This window comes from Peromyscus leucopus, chromosome 20 (genome assembly GCF_004664715.2).
Source record: "Peromyscus leucopus breed LL Stock chromosome 20, UCI_PerLeu_2.1, whole genome shotgun sequence".
NCBI lineage: Eukaryota > Metazoa > Chordata > Mammalia > Rodentia > Cricetidae > Peromyscus > Peromyscus leucopus.
In genome coordinates this window covers 3,460,939-3,481,782 of record NC_051080.1, presented here as the reverse complement: position 1 = coordinate 3,481,782, position 20,844 = coordinate 3,460,939, and the positions used below count along the sequence as shown (strand labels likewise).

The following is a 20,844-nucleotide window of genomic DNA, read 5'->3' as shown; positions in this document are numbered from 1 at the left end:
TAACCCTTGCCTGCCCATGAAAGAAGCACTAGAGGATTTGTAGCCATGTTTTAAAAGCTCCCTTACATGTGGGTAACTGAATTACAGAGCACATCCATGGCCTTTTTAATGCTGTGTCCATATGACTGTTCTGGGGTAGGTTGTCAGCATCACACACACACAGCATCCAGTTCTGTATCAAACTGTCCTGAGAAGGTTCTTGTTTGTTTGTTTGTTTTTGTTTTTTGAGACAGGGTTTCTCTGTATAGTTCTGGTGCCTGTCCTGGATCTCACTCAGTAGACCAGGCTGGCTCTGCCTCCTGAGTGCTGGGATTAAAGGTGTGCGACACCACTGCCTGGCCTGAGAATGTTCTTTTACCTGCTTTAGTTCAGAAGGAGGCATTTGATCTGACTGCTGCAGCCAGGCTTTCTCTGCAGCCACATTTCAGTAACACCACTTGCAATCATGCCAAGACGTGGGCTGAGACTTACAGCAGAGAGAGTGTTGGGCAGAGAAGCATGTCTCTGCCAGATGCCTGATTAGTCCACTTTCGGAAAGTGACATTGTGATGCTTTTTCCTTGTAGGTACCTGTTTCCCAGGCAACTGCTTGTCAAGCATTTCTGGACCCCCAAACAACAAGTTGATTTCTTAGATATTTATCACAGTCTCCGGAAGCAGGCCCACTCAGAGGTCATTACTTACTTAGAAAGGGCCAGCACTCTGGTTTCCGATGAGAGGCTTCAGTGGCATCTGACAGACCTGGGCATCAAGGTACTGCTCTAGCCAAGCCTTTCTCCAGCTGGACCCGGGAGGTCGCTGTGCACAAGAGCTGGTTAGGAGCAGCTGATCAGGGTCTCTAAAATCTACCCACTTCTTACTTCTTACAAGGTGAGGAACGGTACCCACCCGACAGCTCATGACATCCTGCCTCTCAGAGAGTGCTTCTCTACTCATCCCCTGGGCTTGAATCAACTCCAGGCTGTGCAGATGGTGAGCACGCTGAGGCCTCTTGTGTCCACGGGCTCCCTGTGTTTTAGGCTGTAAAGTAAAACCATTTCATGTTCTTCCTACCCTGCTGTGTCACAGAGAGCCTTGAGCCGAGCCATGCTCCTCACACCTCACCTGCCTTCCCCCTTGTTGAGATGGCGTTTAAAGAGACTTACCACTGAGATTCACCAGCTGGACAGGGCTCTGGCAAAGCTGGGGATTGGCCAGCTGACAGCCCAGGAAGTGAAATCGGTAAGAAGTTAGCTGCAGCGTCAAGCAGTGCCCCAGAGTGGGCTCAAGCGCACTGGGCTCTTGGTGTTGCTTGTATGGAAACTGGAGCTGTTTCTGGGTTGTGTGGTGGTTTTATATAGGGTCTCACTGTGCAGCCTGGCTGGCCTCAGATTCTTTCTGTAGATGAAGCTGGCCTTGGACTAAGTGCTAGGATCACAGGCCCGTGGTGACACGCTGACACCTGCTCCTCCGGGATCTCATGGAGCACAGGCTGGCCTCAAACTTAAAGCAATCCTCCTGCCTCAGTCTCCCAAGTGTTGGGATTACAGTCAGAGTCACTATACCTAGCCCCAGGCTTTTTCATTTTATTTCTGTGGATTTTTTTCTTAATGTACATAACTAGTGGGGGTGAGTTTAAAAAAAAAAAAGATAGGAAAAGCAAGGCCCCTGGGCCGGGCAAGATGAACAGGCTGTGCCCCTAGCCTGGGGAGGAGTACAGGACAGCCTGTTTAAAGCAAATCCAGGGGCAGTTGTTTTAGGTTGTATGGATGTGTCAGTCAGTTTCCATTGTAACAAATACTTGAGCTTATCAACTTAAAAGAGGAAAGGTGGTGTGTTTTGTTTTTGGCTCACAGTTTTGGAGGTTTGGGTCCTGAGCAGTCAGCCCCCTTGGTTTTGGTGCCGTGAAGCAGTGCATCTTGGGACTATGAGATGGAGCAAAGCTGTTCAAGTCCTGGCGGGAGGGGTGGGAGGGTGGGGTAGAAAGGGACAGGAAGCGGACGGCTAGTATCGTGCAGGACATGCGCTCACTGACTCAGACTTCTCTAGGCTTCATCTTTTAGTTCCCACCACCTGCCTCCAGTAGCCCAGAGGAAGTCAGACCCCGACTCCCATTGTGAGCTGAAGCCTTGGTCTCCAGGACTAGGCTTTTGCTGTGATGTGTCCTGTGGGCCTTGTGTGTGCTGCAGGAGCACTCTAGCAGGGGCATGTTTTTAACCTGGCACAAAGCCTTCAACACGTGGGCCATGGCAGGACATGTAGTGATAGGCCTGTTTGGTTACATCTGAAGTTTACATTGCATGGGGAAGGTTTCTTTTCTTTTCTTTTCTTTTTTCTTTTTTTTCTTTTCTTTTCTTTTCTTTTCTTTTCTTTCTTTCTTTTTTCTGACACAGGATTTCTTTGTGTAGCCTGGCTGTCCTGGAATTTGCTCTGTAGCCTAGGCTGGCCTCAAACTCAAGAAATCCATCTGCTTCTGCCTCCCAAGTGCTGGGATTAAAGGCCTGTGTGTGCCACCACCCAGCAACGTGGTGAAGGTTTCTTACATGAATGAGGTTGCAACTTACTCAAAAGGTCCAATCACTTGTGGCTTTCTGTCTCTGGCATTCTATGATTATTAAGGATGTTTCTCTTCTGAGTGGTGCAGGCTTGCTATCTTCGTGGCTTGAATTCTACCCACATTGCTGATGACAGGTGTCGGACTTGGTTAGGAGAATGGTTGCAGATTTCCTGCAGCCTAAAAGGTAAGGCAAACCTCTGTGGATGTGCTGCTGAAATCTGAGCTTTAGAAAACAAACTAAACAACAACAATAATAAAAACCGAACAAATCCCAAACCAGGGTCTCCCTGTGTAGCTCTGGCTGGTTTGGAACTCAGGATGTACCAAACTGGCTTTGAACTTGCAGCTGTCCTCCTGCCTCCTCCTGACTGCTGGGATTACACGCAATGCACTACCATACATGCAAAGTACTCACTTTTGTACTTTATGCCGAGTATCATGAAGCTTTTCTCTGTCCTATATTTATTTTGTAATTGAACAGGCACAGACTCAAGTGCCTACTACAGCACAGACTGCTATAGACAAAAGGACTGCTTGCTGCTCTGAGGCAGAGCTTCATGGCCTGGGCACTACTGGCATTTTGTTTAGGGGGCTTCTCATGCACAACAAGGTATTGAACAAGTCTGTTTAACAGTTGCCTGTACCCATCCCATGGCAGGCACAGTCCTTTGTCTCTAGGGTGCCAAACAAAAGGTATCTCTAGACACTGCCAGTTGTTCCTGAGCTTGGGGCGCTAAGGAAAGGGACAGGATTGTCCTGGGTGGAGGCAGTCTCAAAGCTAAGAAATGTCCTCACAGCACCAACTTCTACCACAAGGTGACCGACACCCTGTGAGACTCAAGACACAGGGGCTGTGCACAGATACTGGGGGCAGAGGAAGGCATGCATGCAGGGGTGAAGCAGGGGTTTGTAGAGAATGGCCCCATGTAGCTCCCCTCCCTGGCTTTCTACCTGGTGTCCAGCTCTGTTAAAAGGTGAACCGTGTTCTGGCCACGCACTAACCGGACGGTGTTTTCAGAGGCCGAGCTGTCCCTCCTGCTGCACAGCGTGGTCCTGCTCTCCACCAACTACCTTGAGACAAGGCGCTGAGTGAGCCGTGGAGTGACGTTGTCCTGCAGTCAGTAATGTAGTAGTGTGGGACCAAAGCACCTGCCAGCAGCCGGAACACTGTTAGTGTGGGAGGCAGAAGAGCAGGTCCTATGGGCTTCGCAGCACGCTGCCCATCCGGGAGCTGTAGCCATTCCTCACAGCTTGAACCTCACAGCTTGAACTAAACACACGTGTGGTGCCGTCCCGTCATGCTAACCTGGAACTGGCAAGCACCTCTGGTACTGGACTTTTGTTGTGATGTAATGGTTAGGTCCTATTAAGTCAGTTTTTGCCCAGGTTGGAATCACTTGGCCTAAAATTCATGACTGCCATGGTTTGTTTTTAAATTTCTATTTTTTTTTCCCTGAGATGAGTCTATGTTGCCCAGGCTGGCCTCAAATTTCTGTGCTCAAGGGATTCTCCCACCTCAGGCCTCTGGGTGCTGGGGCTACAGGTCCAAGTCCCACTGGCCTCACTGCCGTGTTCTTCACATCCGTGAGGGGGTTTTTTGCTGGTTTTCCTGAGACCTTGTTTGAGGATGGCCTTGAACTCGTGCTGGGATCCAAGCTGAAGCACCAGTGCTCTGTGAGGTATGAGGAGCGGGCCAAGTGCTCGACACTCAGCCCTTTCCACGGAGAGTTTGAGTGCCAAGAACACTGCTGCTTGGACTGGGGTGCTGCACCTGGGCCTGCACCCAGACGCCCTGCAGGTCTTTTCTCATCCCCGCCCCTTTTATTTTGGCGTTTTGGAGACAGAGTCTCACTCTATAGCCCAGGCTAGCCTTCAATTCCTAGCAATCCTGAAAACTCTGCCACAGCTTCCTGGGTACTAGGATTACAGCATGAGGCTCTAGGCCTGTCCTGTCCTTTTTGATGTGACCAAAAGTAGGAGCACTTTCCACGTCACTAACGTGGACCGCCCACCCTCTTCCTTTAGTATCCTTAATTTATGGGAACATTCTAAAGGAGGTGAAAAGGAAGAGGATCGGCTGCCCGGCCCCTCCCCTGCACCTGTCCCCCAGTGTCTTAATTCCCAGGCTGTCTGTCACACAGCCCTAAGGACCTTCCTCCCATGTTTGCTCCCCACTGTGTTGCCCTGAGGCATCTGGAGCCGGCAGTGGCTGCCTTCTTTAGGCCATGGTCAAATGGTGTAAGGTACTCCTTACTGCCTGGCCCTGGGAGACCAGGAGATCTACATCAAGACCTTAAACTGGGCTTGGCTGTTTGTTGTGTGTCCACCTGTGATAACTTACTGTAAATGCATGAAGCACTGTTTAAACCAAGTAAAGACTGCCTGAAACCTGTTTTTGGGAATTACTTACTCACTTTACTCATTTTCCTGAGGCTTCTTTTTATAAGACTGATGTAACATAACTAATGGATATGTAATTGGTTGGGACCCAGTTTTTTGATGGGATGAAAGCAAATTTGAAAGGAGCTGTTTAGTGTTCTCTGTCAGACACACTAGAACAGCCGTCGTTTAGCAGGGTCTAAGAGGTAAAGACTGGGCTGCAGCGGTGCCCAAGGCGACCCAGGCAGGACAGGTTCTGGTGCTCAGAACACAAGAATCTACATCTCTCTCACAGAGTAGCCCTACCCCGGACATCAGTTCCTAACTGACCTAGTTAGACCCACAGCCACAGCAAGGGAAGCACCTTCCTCTCAACACGTAACTGCAGCTCGTGAAGATAGTATCACACCCTTCTTTTGAATATTTCTTTAATATTACATTTAAATATTCTCTTTAAATACAGCATTATTACAATGTAAAGAACCTAGGGGAGAAGTTGTTTTCAGAGAGCCAGACAAGCTTTGGATTCACACTGAGAACATGACCCGTGCTCAGTATGCGAGGAGACAGACAGCATGGCAACGAGAGCTGTGGTGATGGCCACAGTTCACCTAGGCCTGCCTGAGGGGACCGTTCTGCTTCTGTGACCAGAGGCCTAGCCTTCCTAGCAACCAGGAACTATCACTTTCAGTTAGCACCAGAAATCTGATGGACTCAGTTGTAGAAAAAGGTCCTTGACATTCGTCAATGCTAAATAGTTAGCACTCAGAAGTTTGGGATCAGTTTGAATGAGAACATGGAATTAATGAAGAGGAGTAAGAAACTAGAGTTATACAGAAATACCAAGTGTCTTGGGGTTGGCTAGTCTTTATGACAATGACTAGCATGTTTCTTAATGAATATCCAAGTCCAGGGGCTCAGAGGTGGAGTCTTCAGGAGGAAAGGTGCCGGGTCCTCCTTTCCAGCAAACTTTCAAAGATTCTTCTCTCCACCAGTAAAAGTCTCAGTTTAGCTTTGGTTTTGGGTTTGAGAGTTCTAGATGAGGGTGAGAGCATGTTGGCCTCTGGTACTCTTACTCTAGGGTAACTCTTGTGAGGCTGGAGAGAGATAGGTACTTCCTTAAGAGCTCCAACAATAAAACCAAGCAAACCCAGAAATGAACAGCAGTGGCAGAATGGGTAAAAATCAGGATCTGTATCAAATACAGGGAGCTGCAGGCTTAGGGTCGGGGAGTTAGGTTTCTGCTGCCACCCACAGTCAAGTTCGCTCTACGACACCAGGGCCTTATTATCCCACCAAAAATAAATACAGCTGAGCCAAGTGGTGTGCACCTCAAACCCAGCAATCGGGATGCATGACCAGGAGGAGAACTGCCACAGGTTGGGGGCCAGCCTGGGCTACATAGTAAGTTCCAGGCCAGCCAGGGCTATTTAGCGAGACCCTGTCTCAAAAAATCAAAGTAAGTTTTGTTTTTCTTTCCTGGTTAGTAAAGAACTATAGAGGAAAACTGTTTTGCTCTTGCCACCTCCATGTAACCAGGAGGCAGAGGGAACATTGCCAATAAAGAAGTCAGTGCTGAATGGGGACCCGGGCCCTTTAACTAAGACAGGAGAGGAGTAGGACTCTGTGAGGTAAGTGCTGAGTCTGAGTCCCAGTCTATAGATTCCAAAGATTATAATCAGATCTTGAATCCTTTGGAATCTGGGAGTCCTATGTCACATACTAAGAATCAGTTTGACTTTGTTTTCATAAATCTCCAAGATGGAGGGATCCAATAAAACCTGAAGTTCTCGGGACTGAACTGTAACATCCAAAGAGCTCTCTAACCCTAGATAACCAAGGACCACAAGGGTACGTACAGAGAGAGAATCCTAACTAGCTGATGACCTTGTACTACACTTTATATTCCATTTAGAGCCAAGCTCTCCCAAAAGGAGTGTGTGTGTGTGTGTACTAGGTAAGAAAGCAAGCACACAGTCATCTTCCAGAATGTTGTACCTGATGACTTATGCTCTGTACCATATCCATATCCAACCTGGATTTTTTTCTTTTAAGGAGAAAAGATGGGGAAAAGACAGAGAAGTTTAACTCTAGAACCTAAGAACATATGAAAGAAAGAATTCAAGTTACAGACCAGGAATCCCATTTGCAGAGCAGGTCAGGGAACACAAAACACGTTGAAAATTAACTTCTTTCCCAGTTAAGAGGTGGGAGAAAGCAGGGTCAATTTTTAGGATGGGAGTTTTGTACAGAAGCAGAAATTCTTCTGTGGCCTCCGTTCTAGACTCAGCCGAGATGCCTTTCTAACAGTGTGACTGACACACCAAGATGGATGAGGAGGAGCTGCCCTGCAGGGAGCTAGCTGCTTACACCCTTAGTTCTGGCCCCATGCATAAAGAGCTACCCAGCTCACTTGTGACCGACATCTTTGTTCCGGTGGCCCAGAGAGCTCAGTACTGGAAACTGAGTGAGGCTGGTCTCTTTCCCTTTAAAAATACATGTGCTAACAACCCCTTCCTACCCATTTTCCTAAGATTTTCAATAAAGTAACCTGGGAGCAGCAGTCTTGTTCTGAAATGGCGTTAGATAATAAATAGAGAAGGAGCAGTGTCTGTCTCGGGTCACACTGTCAGAGGGAGCTCCAGGGCAGAGTCTTCAGGGGTCCGGTCCTCGCTCTGCTGGCAGTTCTGCCCTCCACAGTCCTCTTCATTGTCCACTCGGAAGGGCAGGCCTGAGGGGGACCACGAGGGGTGGAAGTCTTCGCTCTCAGGCTCCTTGGGGCTGCAGTCATCAGGCAATAGTTTGTCAACAGTGGGTGGTTTCCCCACCTCGGGTTTGCAGAGGGCGGCTGAGTCTGAGGGGCTGCGAGCCACCAGCGAGGTAACAGGAAGGGAGAAAACACTCAGATCTTTCTCCTTGGGGAAGGAGGCCGTGCCCTCTTCTGGACCAGACTCTCCTTTCACTCCCAAGACTGGCCTCTGCTCTACCTGGTAGTACACCAGAGGACCACTGTTCAAGTAGGACGGGCTGCTCACGGGGGAGGCAGCCGAGTGCTCTGAGTTCTCAGTAAAACATAGGACGGAGGAACCTGGGGGCAGCTGAGCTTGGATGAGAATGGGGGCGGCCAGGCCTGGACACAGCTCTTGGGGAACAGCCAGGGGCTCCTCCAGGATGCACACGCCCAGACTCTCCATGCTCGAGTCCAAGCTAGCGCTAGGGCCGCTCGGGTCCTCCTGCGCCCGGAGTCGCTCCAGCTCCTCTGCGCTCTGCAGGTGCATCACTGCGGTCTCGTTCTCGGCGATGAACTCCTGGAAGTCCTGGGTCTCGGAGCTCTGGGCTCCAGACAGGCTGCAGCCAGCAGTAGGCAAGGGCTCGTCCTCCGAGGCTGCTGGGCGACTCACCTGCCGTTTGCTCTCTAGCTCCAGCTTCATGATAGTGTGGAGGTAGTGAGTCCGCACTCGGATTGGATTAAATTCAATTCGCCCAGCCATGTTTCCACAGCCATCTCTGGAGCAGCCACAAGGAAAGGACATTCGATCCACCTGAGGGAACACAGGAAGTTGTGGCAAGATAAGACCAACAGCTCTACCAGCAGAGCAGGTGACATCAGCTGGCACACACAGGCAGCTGGGATTTAAGCAGTGATCAGTTCAAAGCTAACATGCAGCACAGCTAAGAGCACTTGGCAGTGGCTATCAGACCACCGCATCTCAGCTCAGCCATTAATTAGTGCCGGCATCTCTAGAGTCATCTGTTTTCTCCCCTGGGCTTTGTTTCCTCTTCTAAATAAAAAGACAAAACCCCATCAAAGGCTCCTTCCAGTTAGCGAGTCTAGTGCTTCCTCTGAATGCTGACATCTCAGAGCAGAAGAGTGCTGTGCCTCAGGGACTTCTAGAACTTACCTGGCTCACGGGACAATAAAAGGCTGGGCCCAAGCCTTCTGCAGTGACAGGCGTGGTAAGGGAGTGGAGATCTTGCTACTTCAATGCAATACACTCTAGGGAGACTAAGCAGACGCCTTAGTGCTGAGGACTAAAGTGAAGGCTCACGCTGTGACCAGCTCCTCACCACCTGCTTCTCCCTGAGGGTTAACCAGAGTAGTTCTGAAGCAGTGACCAAGATAATTACTTACAGCCAGGGCTATCTAGAAAGGAGATGTGCTGGCATGGTGGCACAGCCTTTAATCCCGACACTGAGGCGGAGGCAGGTGAATCGCTGTGAATTTGAGGCCAGCCTGGTCTACATGGTGAGTTCCATGCCAGCCTGGGCTATAGAGTTTTAAAGAAAAAAACTAGAAAGGAGATGCTTTCTGCCTCTTTATCTACCCTTAATACCCCAAAATAAAACTCAGAAGAATTATAGAGCAGACAATAAAACACGTCCTATAATATCAGCTTATTGAAATCTCTAGACCCAAAAGAAATCTTTATCCAGTCCCACCAGTTCAGAGGACTATTCTCAGGTTTGTGAATAAATGACTCATCCCGGGACTGCCGTCTGGAAAGAAATACTTTGCCAGACCTTTGTTACTAAATAAAGCCACAGGAAAGAGTTAAAGGTCTCAACCCCAGTGATCAACACCGGTGCCCTTAGAGTGACGTTCCCTATGTGTCCCTGATGGGGTAGTACTTATTTTGGCTATTTACATGTAAAACTAAATAAAATCCAGTTTCTCAGTCTTTACATGTCTGGTGTTCTGCAGTGGTGTAGGACAACATGGTTTCCAGGAAAACAGGAATTCATACAATCTCAGAGAATGCCAAGAAGATACTTAAGGATTAAGTTCTGCCAGCTCAGGTCTGGTCCTGAATTAGAGAATCTCAAAGCTACTTTGATGTTAACAAAATTGGAAAGAGATGCTGTGTGCAGGTAAGAATCCATAGGCTGAGCTGGGTGGTGGTGGTGCACGCCTTTAATCCCAGCACTTGGGAGGCAGAGGTAGGTGGATCTCTCTGAGTTGGAGGCCAGCCTGGGCTACAGAGTGAGTTCCAGGCCAGCCAGGGCTACACAGAGATACCCTGTCTCGAAAAAGCAAAATAAAAAAGCAGAGAATCCCTGGGCTCCCTCATTTCTGTTTCCTTCAGAATCACTCTTTAAGGAACACTTAGCGAATGGCAGATGCAAGCCCGATCTCTCCTTTGCTGCCAGCTGCTATCACCTCTGTCTGAGGCATACATCAGAGGATAACGGGCACCTCCACAGTCTAAGAATCCTGCCCTGCTTGTTGTCTTTGGGAGGCTGTGGAGCTGGAGCATAGGCTCAGCCACAGGACCGCCATCCCGGGATTGGAAGCTTTCTATCTTCACAGGCACCCCACCACACCCCCAATCTTGGTGTAGATATATACCATCTCAGGCCAAATCTGACTGACCTGGCATTTAATCCCAGCCTGGCTACAGGCACATGCTTCTGGGTCACAGTAGAGCCGACAGTCACAACCACACTCTTCCCGAGACAGGCGGATGGCTCTCAGTTCTTGCTTCTCTTCGGCATCAATCCGGTGGACCCCGGACGCCCTCAGCAGGGCCCGTCGCCTCTTGGTGGGCAGGGGTTGGAGGAAGAAGTAATCATCCACCTCCACGTTTTCCACATCGATGTCTTCATCTGAAACGTCATCCAGTGTCAAGCCATCAGCCTCCACTGACTCCACTGTCCCATTCTTGGTCAGCTGCCAGGAGACAGGAAGGGTCAGCTTTGGAGCATTAGCAATGCAGTGACCAGGACAGTCCCCAGCTCTGCAGCCTGGAGGGCTGTGTTGTCCTACACCACTGTGGAACACCAGACATGACAAGACTGAGAAACTGGGTTTTATTTAGTTTTACATTTAAATAGCCAAAATAAGTAATGGCTGCCATACTGGACGGCACAGGATGCAGTCAAAAACCAGAGCAGAAAGACAGAAACTTTATCTGGCTCACACTACCCTGTCACAACCAGAGACATTACCTTTCTGAGTCCTAGATCCTCAGAGACCGGTCTCTGCCAGGTCTGGCAGCACAGCTGACTCCAGCTACTCAGGAAGCTGAGGCTGGGGCATGGAGCAACAGAGCAAGATCCTGTCCAGAGGAATGTTTGCCACAAACATTCCTCCATTTCCAGACTGTTACCTGCATTATAACTGCATCAGTGGCTGGGTGTCCTCAGCGACACTGGTAACCTTGTAAAACACCCTCAACTTGAACCCTGGAGAACCCAAAACTACCTTCAGAGAAAAAGGGCATATTAGAGTGTAGCACCAGCTTCCAGGGCGTTTGTCAATGAACTGAATCCCCATACTGTAAATAATTACCTGAGTACTCAGAAGAACTGCACTGTACTGTTAAGGGAGTGGGCAGCCCACTATTAACCACTACCAAAGCTCTTACTTCCAACACAGAGCCCAGAAGAGATGTATTTTCTTCCTTTAATCCGGGTTTACCTCACTTCAAAGAAAAACCCTGTGAGGTAGGGCAGTGTAAGTAACATTGTGTGTGCTATCTACGGGCAGAACTCTCTGGAAGGACAGGTGGAGACAATTTCTGGCTGAATGCGCTCTAAACTCACTAGAGGATCTAAGTAAAGAAAACGAGGCCCCACCCCTGGGGCCCTGGAAGCTGCTAGCAGGCTGAAACCCAGTCGCTGGAGTCTTTGGTTTATTTCATCAGACTCCCGAGCAGTGCGGGAGAGGAACCCTGTGGGAGGCGTGATGCAACAGCACAGCACAGGAAGCCTGCACCTCACTGCCGTGGGGAAGGAACGGAGGAGCTGAGAACCCCGCCCGCCCGCCCGCCCGCTCAGCTTCTCGTCTGTTACCTCTGTACCAGGCAAGCAGCTGCCAGGCTCCTTTCTGTAGACCTTAGGACTGTTCCTATCTGTTTGTGTCGCAGAGCTGGCTCCTCCCCAGGGCCCCTGCTGTTCTCAAAGGTAAGGGCCAGAGAAGCAAGCAGGAGAATTCCAGAGCAAGGCAGCCGACTAGTCATAAACAGTGCTGGGACAACTAGATATTCTTGAGGAAAAGAAAAGTCAAGGCCAGGTGTGGTGGCTCATGGAAGTGATAGAGGCAAGAGGAAAAAGGCTCAGAGCTATGCCCTGATCCACAGCAAGTTCAAGGCCAGCATGGACTCCATGAGATTCACCCCCCAAAACAAAAACAGACAAAAACAACCACTTCAAACTACTTACAATAATGAATCCCATATGGATAAAACAAAACTGAAATATTAGAAAATTGTATGTAATGAAGGTCACAGAGTTCTAACAGAGTTCACTGGAATAGCCCCAAAGGAAAAGAAATACTAAACAGCACACGAGAGACACTGTATATATGTTACTTCAAGACTGTGTCCTTATAGGTGCTAAACAGGAAAACCTTCCCGGGGAGGAGGCCAGCGTCTGTCTTAGAGGAAAGGAAACCTTCACCGCAACAGAGAAGAATGTCTGTCTAGCTGTTGCTATAGCAACAGAGGTGACAGGGTCAGTGACAGAATTCCTCGGAAGAAAGGGAAGGCTGAATGTCACTGTCGTTACGGGAACAGGTGTAAGGCCTTAGGAACAGGCTGAGAGCTTACAAACTGGGGGAACCTAGTTAGTCTGTACCCTCTGCCGCCACAGCCTGGTCAGCTTTGTCTACACCCCTGGAAATCATGCAGGCACCCCATGCTTTGGGCCCAGAAAGGAATTCTCATTCACACCCATTCACTCTCACTCACACATTCTCCTGTCTCCTGGACTGGGTGAGTGCTCTGCCACTGAGCTATGCCCTCATCTCTGGGAACATGGAAGGACTTACGGCAACTCTGACACGGAGCCGCAACACGCTAAGGCAGACACACGGGTGTCTGGGGAGCGTCTGCTGGGGCCGTCAGCAGGGGGCAGTAGCTGCAGTATTTTTTAAAGAATGATTTATTTGGCCACATCTGGTGGTGGCCTTTAACACCAGCACTTGGGAGACAGAGGGAGGCAGACATCAGGGACCTGAAGCCAGCCGGTCGACATAACAAGCTCCAGTCCCGCCACAGGAACCACCATGTGGTGCTGGAGACCAAACCAGATCCTTTGAAAGAGTAGCAAGTGCTCGTACGTGCTGAGCCACCTCTCCAGTACCCTGGTGTTCTAGTCTATGAATCTAACTATGAAATCATGCCACTCTCTGCACCAGGGGGACAGTGTCAGTCTTCTGGGGTGATGATGTGGGGTCAGAGGGCAGTGGACCTTCAGAGAAGGTGAAAGATCCGAAACCTGTTCTGCTCTGCTCATGAGGACGAAGACAACTACTGACAAGCTGAAGTTTGTGCTGTCTTGGTGACAGGCCTGAGAAGTTTCAGGTGTTCACACGACACTAGAAAAGCTTCCCTGGGACAGGAAGAAGGGACAGCAGAGGCAGGAAAGCAGTCCTTTGTCTCGGGTTGCCAGTGCCACCTGAGATGACAGGAGACTCAAACTAAGATCAGATTGAAAGTATGAGACTTCTCATTAGAAAAATAAACAGCACTCTCTGAATCAACGCTATCACTGAGCACAGTGGGCTTCCCTCTTGGTCTCAGCACGCAGGAAGCACCAGGCCCCAGGCCCCATAGGCACCTTCATTTTCTTGGCATGAAGCTTCTCCTCCTTCAGGTGCTCACGAAGAATCTCTCTATGGTTCACCTCCTGTTCCTGTGCGAACTCACAAAGGGTGTAGCTGCGTACAGAGTTATGGCGCTGGGCCATTCCCAAAGAACTTCCACCTTGGCTGGGCACACTGGTGAAACCCTGGCGCCGGGCAAAGTAGTATACAGTCACCTGGTCAAAGCGGACATTCTTCCTCCGCAGCTGCTTCTGCCGCTTCAGGATGGATGTGGCTGTGAACGGAACACATGGGTCTTGATCGCGAGATGGCTTGCTCAGGGCTCTCGCCTGCTCTTACTCATCTAGGCTCTTAACTCGTCCCTAATGCGAGACTATTTCCAAGTCTTAAGTCATATGCAAAACTGGAAAGAGCCTTCAACCTCAGCTGGTTCATACCACTCCTTCCAGACTGACTTCATCTAAATGATGGCCACAAGTCTATTTTTAGACAGCAACTGGGGAGCACTAGGTATTCTTTTCAGGAGAAAAGAAAAGTGCCATGTGATAGTTTAAACTAATTAAAACTCAATTTAAAAAATTCAGCTCTTCAGTTTGTATTTCAGTAGCCACATGTGACCAAGAATTACCAGTGGGCCATGCTGACAAGGAACATTTCCACCCCAGAAAACTCAAGCGGACAGTACTCTACAGTGGGGATCCTCGCTAACGGGCCTGATGATAAATGTTTCAGGCTCCTCGGGAGATGCCACTGTGCCCAGGTTAGGTGCCACTGGAAAAGCTGTCAGGCGTGCTCTGAACAGAACCGATAGTACCCCTCAGGGCTTTCTTGTCAGGGTCCAAACCCTTGGAGAGCTATGGGATCGAGACAATAGGAATGAAGAGATCTGGAGGTGCCCAGGGTCCAAAGCAGACATCTACTCCTGCTCCAGTTAGTTTCTTGAACCTCTGGACAAGTCCTCTGAGGTCCTCCTTTCTCATCACATCCCACCCATTCTGGGCACCCCAAACCAAAACCCAAGTAGAGTGAATCAGACTTCAGCCTATGCTGTATGTTGTATGCAGGGAGGGAGGGGAGGGAGGCAGGGAGGAAGGGAGGGAGGGGAGGGAGGCAGGGATGGATGGAGGCAGGGATGGATGGAGGCAGGGATGGATGGAGGCAGGCAGGGATGGAGGCAGGGATGGATGGAGGCAGGCAGGGATGGAGGCAGGGATGGATGGAGGCAGGCAGGGATGGAGGCAGGGATGGATGGAGGCAGGCAGGGATGGAGGCAGGGATGGATGGAGGCAGGGGGATGGAGGCAGGCAGGGATGGATGGAGGCAGGGATGGATGGAGGCAGGCAGGGATGGAGGCAGGCAGGGATGGAGGCAGGGATGGAGGCAGGCAGGGATGGAGGCAGGCAGGGATGGAGGCAGGGATGGAGGCAGGCTCACTCACGCGTGAAGCTGGCGGTCGTGGGAGGGTTGAGGCTGTCACAGCTGTCAGCACTGTCACTGCTGGAGACCTCATCATCTGAGTTGGAAACTGAGGAGCCCACATCCACATCATCGAATTTCCTCTTGAGCCCCGAGCCCGAGAATGCATCCATTGGCTTCAGAAGGCTTCCTTGGGGAGCCAACCACGATGGCCCCAAAGCTGCTCACCACCGGCTAGCCAGGAGCATTAGGATTCTGCCCAGAGGAGAAGAAGAGTCAGCACTGCTGTCCCGAGCGAGACAGACCCGTCTCGTCCGTAAGCACATGGCTCTAACTGAAGAGGAAGAAGCCCCGCACCTGGCCTGGCACTAGTCTGCCTTCCCGGGACCAGGTCGTCTCTCTGCCGACTCTGGCCAGCGTTCTTACTCACTTCCCATCCTGCTGGCCACAGGAGTCACTGACCCAGGCTGCCATTCCCTTTCTTCAGATCACACGGGAGGGCACTCCCAGGATCACTGGGGGACTAGATCAAAGACAGCAGAGCCTTTGCCTAAACCAAAGTCAGACCCAAGTATTTAGCCCAGTGATAACATAGTCTGGCGTTTCCCCAAGTGCATATCTTAAATACACTAGTTCCATGGATATTAATAGCTTTTTGAATGAAAATAGGACTGCTGTTAAAATAGTTTAGAAAACCACTCATGGCAGAACCTCTTAGGGGTTTTTAATACACTTATGAGCACTCCTGGTAAAGGCAGGAGGAAAACTGTGCAGCGTTTCACAACCTGATTATTGAACCCACAGTTTCCAAAGTATGTTAGGGGCAGATAATCCCTGGACCGCACTTTGGGAAATTCTGCTGCAGGCTCTCAATGTTGAAGGACATTGGCAGTCAGGAAAACCCTTGACCCAGATCTTCGCAAGTGTGAAGTGTCTCACCAGGCTCCCAGAAAGGGCAAATTTAGTACTCAAGAAAGGAGCCAAGATTAGAATCTGCACTGGCTTCCAAACCCAGAAAGTGGGGCTGTGGGTGTAGCTCAGTGGCAGAGCGCTTGCCTCGGATACACAAGGCCCCGGGTTTGATCCCATCCCCATAAATGGAACAAAAACCAGACTTGTTCTCAGTCTTATACTGGTCTCTCATCATTCCCTGTGCAAAGAAGGAAGTAGAGCTTTAGAGTCTCTGGCCTCTGAAAAGAAACTACCAAGGAAAACAGAAAAAGAAGTGACAGTCCTGGCTACACCAGCACAATCTTTCTCCATCTTTCTTTGGACTTACGTTCTGAAAGGACATGGATCTGCAGGAGAAATGCTGTCAGAGCCAAACCCACATGTGACGAGGAAAGACACTTCCCACACTATGATCTCACTGGTTGCTAACTGTACAGCAGGATTAACAGCACTGCCCAGGAGACAAGGCTGCATTACTGCAGAGCAGATACCCAGAATTCACTGTGGAGACAGACAAGAGAGATCTGCTACAGTCCTGGTTTTCTGGACTACATCTTTAGTAGCAATTTAGATCAGCTCTACAAAGTCAACCAGACCTGGTGCGTGCTTTGGGGATTTCCTAAAATACCTACTCAGATCATATAAAAATTCTGCATTCCAGTCACAAGATGAACTGAAGCACCTTTGCCTTCATAGGTTTCAGACAAGCACATCCCTTAAGTAAGTTTGGCTAAGAAGAACAATTCAAATCAAGAGCTTGTTAAGAATTATAATCAAGGAGCTAAGAGTGGTGGTGAACACCTAGCAACTGGAGGGAGAGGTAGGTGGGTCTCTGTGAGTCTGAGGCCAGCCTAGAGTGTTCCAGGACAGCCAGGGCTGTTACACAGAGAAATCCTCTCTTGAAAAACAAAACAAATAAACAAAAGAGAATTGTAATCAAGGGCATGGTGGCACACACCTTAATCTCAGCATTCAGAAGCATAGGCTAGTGGATTTCTGAGTCTGAGGCCAGTCTAGTCCAATAGTGAATTCTAGGACAGCCAGAGCTACATAGAAACTGTCTTAAAAAATGAATTAAAAATATATATATATAGACAAAATAAAAGGTTGGCAGTCAGCAGTCGAGTGCTGGATGCTCTTCCAAAGGATGTGGGTTCAGTTCCAGCACCCAGCCCTCTAACTCCAGTTCCAGGGAGTCTGAAACCCCGTTCTGGCCTCCTCAGGCACCAAGCACACAGTGGTATGCAGACACATATGCAGATAAAAATGCCGCTTCACATAAAATAAATCCGAAAAGCTTTCTTAAAGAATCCAATGAGTCCAAGGTGTCAGCTGTGACCCTTGGGTCTGACCACAGGTCACCGTCTTAGAAATGACAAGCATCAGGAGTGAAGGGGCTTTGTGTGGGTTAGGATTTTAGCTGGGCTAAAGATGATGCCTTTCAGCTAACAAATGTCTCGTTCCGTTCTATTCTGGGTGAAGGAGCATGGTGGGGGGGAGGGGGACACCTTTGTCACTAAATACTCATGTGGCTACTATAGAGGAAAAGGAGACTGTTGTCTGCTGGGTTCACACCATCAGTGCCTTCTCAACCACAGGAGAAACCAACACTGAGCAGAAAACCCACTTTCTTGGAAAAGGCTTAAGCGCCCCTTCAACTTAACTGAGCTTCTAGAAAAATGGCCGTTCCTCAGCCTGGAAGCACTCAGGGATTTGTGATTGGAAGCAAATGTGCACTCTGCTCTCTCCTTAGGATCCTCTGCTTCCGGGCGTGTGGGTTTCCTCTGACTATTACTCTTTAAGTCTCACATGAACTTGGATCTGGGCCAAAGCCATCTTTATTACTAAAATTCCCCCTTATCTCGACTCAGCTGCCCTCAAGAGAACCCTCTGGTCAGGGCTACTTTGTGCCCTTGAGTGTGGCGATGCCGGCTGCTTGCTCTAAGCCTCTTCGTCCACATCTTCTGACTTCTGGACTTGTGGTTTTGGGCAATGGCAGAGGTAGGTAGGAAAGGAAGGGAGAGGGGAAGACGTCAAAACGTAAGGAAAAGTAATTTCCGTAAGCTGTCGATAATCAGGTCTACACGTGTAAATACTGTGTACGCTGATCTATATGACCTCTTCCATTAAAGGGCTGGGGGTGTAGTCAGTAGTGCAGTGGTTGCCTACCACGCTTGAAGCCTTCCCTGGTTTCAATTCCCAGCACCACAAAATAAACAAAAACCATTTCATGGACGATACTCTGGAAAATTCTGGAAAAGATGCAGTGTTGTAGCTCTCTTGACCTTGCTCGGGATGTCAGCAATACTTCCTGTGATGTAGGAAGCTTGTTTCTGGAGAAAGGTGTGGCACTCACAGTGGTCCTCTTGCTGTGCTGGGATCCCAGGTGTGTGCACCAAGGGCAGCCCTCCAGCACTGGAGAACTTAAATCTCTATCGTCATCTCCTGGCAAACAATGTATGTTTATATTCCAACTTAGCTCTCCTTGTCCAGCTCTCTGGGATGAACCTGACCATGAGCCTCCCACCTAGTTAGTCCCACAATGCCTTGAAGAACTCATGTAGTACCACAGTAACCACGAGAACAGGTTCCATGAAGAACCAGCCATTCCCACGGGTTCAACTATTCCCTTAACCACTGGCAAAAGATCAACGCCTGAGTTCAGAAGACACTCATTAACCCTCACCTGATGGCACAGGCATGGAATCCCAGCATTTACGTGCAGGAGGAACAGGAGTTCAAGGTCATCTCCTTGGCTACAAAGCAAGTTTGTAGCTAGTCAAGGCTACAGGAAACCCTGTCTCGATCCCTACCCCCCCACTTCATGCCTTATATCCAAGCAGTCAAACCTATACAGAAATAACCAAGGAGAGACTAGAAATGCAGACCAGAATACTTAACCATCTAACTAAACATCTCAAACAACAAATAATGGTATCTCTCTATAGAAGCTTCTACATGCTGGTGAAATGAGAAGTCAGCTGACCCATTCTGATGACATGCCTTATGGTGTTTTGTTAACTGTGTCCAGTTGAACGGTTCCCCAGGGTACACAAGTTCATAGCTATCACACAGAAGACACTCGGCTAGCACCAAAGAAAACCAGCATGCGCATTGCAGTACTAGGTCTAAGCCTTCTTCAGGCTGACGAGGACCGAAAAGAATAGCAAAAACTGGGTGTGGCCAGCACAAGGGAGGCAGAGGCAGGCAGATCTCTGTAAGTACAGAGTGAGTCCCAAGAGAGCCTATGCAAAGGGACACCGCCTCTAAACAAACAAATAAATAAGCAAGCGGGGCAGTGTAGGGAAAACTGTGGACGCAGAGTACATTTGTAAAGTTTGGGTACGTGAGCCTTTTTCTTAAATGAGTCCAAAATCCTAAGACAAGGTTCACTTCACAGGAAAGAGCCTTTCCACTCAACTAGAACCCAGAACCTGGTGTTCTGCTAAAGGTCAAGGGATCTTAGGCTGCCAGCCACCACTGAGGCAGAGGTATGGGGAGAAAGCTTGCCGTCACACCATCCAGTAAATCTGAGGAAGACGCCCTACCCTGCGTCCCTTTTACAAGATACTGTGGGTGATTCTCAAATCTACAGTTTCACAGATCCAGGCGTCCTTGTCATCACCAAGATCATGACATCGGAAAAGCACTTAAGGTACTCACTGAAAACCTCCTGTTTAAGCTAGGTGTTTAAAGAAGGCCCTTTCCCGCCCCCACTCCGGGTTTCTACCCGTTTACTAACTAACACGAGGTTAGAATTTGGCTTTCCACATGTAAGCCACATCCTAGAGAAGACACAAGATCTTTGTGGGAGACCTGGAACATGATGCTGCATTAACTCTCCTCTGAAGGATAGCGTCATTTATAACTCTGCCACATACCAACACCCTGGTTTTAGAGATTTGTAAGATTTAAAGACACCAAAGAAAAGGAGAATGTGAATCGGCTGCGGTTTTACCATGAACTGGAAACCGGGAGGACAAGGACAACAGTGTTGTCTCCTGGGGAGAACTTCTAACCTTTCATACTGAAGAACAGTTTGTATGTCACACTGACACTCTAAACCCTTCGAAAGGATGAATCAAGACCATAGCACTCAAATGGGGATGGGTGGCAGGCGGCTGCGTGTTTGGGCCTGGAAAAAAAAAAAAAAAAAAAAAAGATCGAGCTAGCAACCAGGACAAGCAATGCTCTCATTTTCGCACATAACGCCAGAAACACGGGAGGCATCGGGAACCAGAGCAGAAGGTCCATGTCCAAGTCACCAGTCCCCCTTAACGCAGCGGAGGAACCCGTCGGCCCTCCATCCATTGATTCCCGCTAGCCTTCCCGCTCGCTCGCTCGTTCCGGTCGGTCGTCTGCAGTCCGCGCACAGCCTTCCACATACATCCTCCGGCCCGCTACTCACAAATTCCCAGCCACTCCTCCCACATTTTCCTCCGGGCCCCCTCCCCTCCCTTCCCTTCCCTCCATCCCACATCACTGCCCACTCCATCCCGGACTCGGCCGTCAGCCGCCGCAATCCCGCCCGCCCGCCCGCCCGCCCGCCGGCTTCCAAGCCGCCCGCCCGGCCGGCCGTCCCTCGAGCCAGCCCGCAGCCCGGCCCGCGTCCCCGGCGCCCCTCGCTCGCTCCCACGCCTCTTCCCAGAGGCGCCCCGGCTCCCGCCCCCCGCCCCCTCGCTCCGCACGGCTCTGCGCCCGAGCGCGGCTCCACCACAGCCCGAGAGCCGCTGCGAGCAAGGACGAGGCGGACCCCTCCGCCCCGCACCCCAGGCCCATTACCGGCCCCGCCGCCGCCGCCGCCGCCGCCGCCTCTCCCGTCACGGTCTCCGCCGCCCCCGCTGCCGCCTCAGCCCGTGTGCAAGGAGGGAAGCCCGAGGCGTGCTGGTCCCCCGGCCCGTCGCGAGGCTCCCGGGGCTGCAGGGTGTGTGGGCCGGCCGGCCGGCAGGCGGCGGGGGGCGGGCGGCTCTGCACTCGGGCACCCCGGGCAGCACAGCCCAGAACCGCCCCGGCTCCGG

General features: G+C 50.2%; 2 protein-coding genes across 8 annotated transcripts in view; one reads left to right on the top strand and one right to left on the bottom strand.

Moving 5' to 3' along the window:
* Letmd1 (LETM1 domain containing 1) overlaps positions 1-9,137 on the top strand; it is a 14,076-nt gene extending 4,939 nt beyond the window's left edge. Inside the window, exons 5-9 of one of the 5 annotated variants that reach the window (XM_028874571.2) lie at positions 566-752; positions 870-971; positions 1,068-1,220; positions 2,623-2,719; positions 8,416-9,137. In XM_028874571.2, coding sequence (XP_028730404.1) covers positions 566-752; positions 870-971; positions 1,068-1,220; positions 2,623-2,719; positions 8,416-8,552 — 676 coding nt within the window. In that variant the 3' untranslated portion in view covers positions 8,553-9,137. Of the gene's footprint in view, positions 1-565; positions 753-869; positions 972-1,067; positions 1,221-2,622; positions 2,720-3,497; positions 4,954-8,415 lie in introns of those variants that run through there. The other 4 variants (XM_028874568.2, XM_028874569.2, XM_028874572.2 and 1 more) reach the window with 4 other exon arrangements.
* Positions 5,326-20,844, bottom strand: Csrnp2 (cysteine and serine rich nuclear protein 2). 3 transcript variants are annotated; one of them, XM_028874564.2, is made up of 6 exons: positions 20,609-20,844; positions 19,846-19,961; positions 14,898-16,327; positions 13,474-13,733; positions 10,286-10,582; positions 5,326-8,456 (listed from the first exon to the last, which is right to left on the bottom strand). In XM_028874564.2, exons 3-6 carry the CDS (start codon positions 15,046-15,048, stop codon positions 7,536-7,538), a joined length of 1,629 nt encoding a protein of 542 aa, XP_028730397.1. In that variant the 5' UTR covers positions 15,049-16,327; positions 19,846-19,961; positions 20,609-20,844; the 3' UTR covers positions 5,326-7,535. The 3 variants fall into 3 exon arrangements, with proteins under 3 accessions (XP_028730397.1, XP_028730400.1, XP_028730399.1); XM_028874567.2 differs by lacking the exon at positions 20,609-20,844 and having other exon boundaries at positions 14,898-15,130; positions 19,846-20,258; XM_028874566.2 differs by lacking the exons at positions 19,846-19,961; positions 20,609-20,844 and having other exon boundaries at positions 14,898-15,130; positions 16,155-16,717.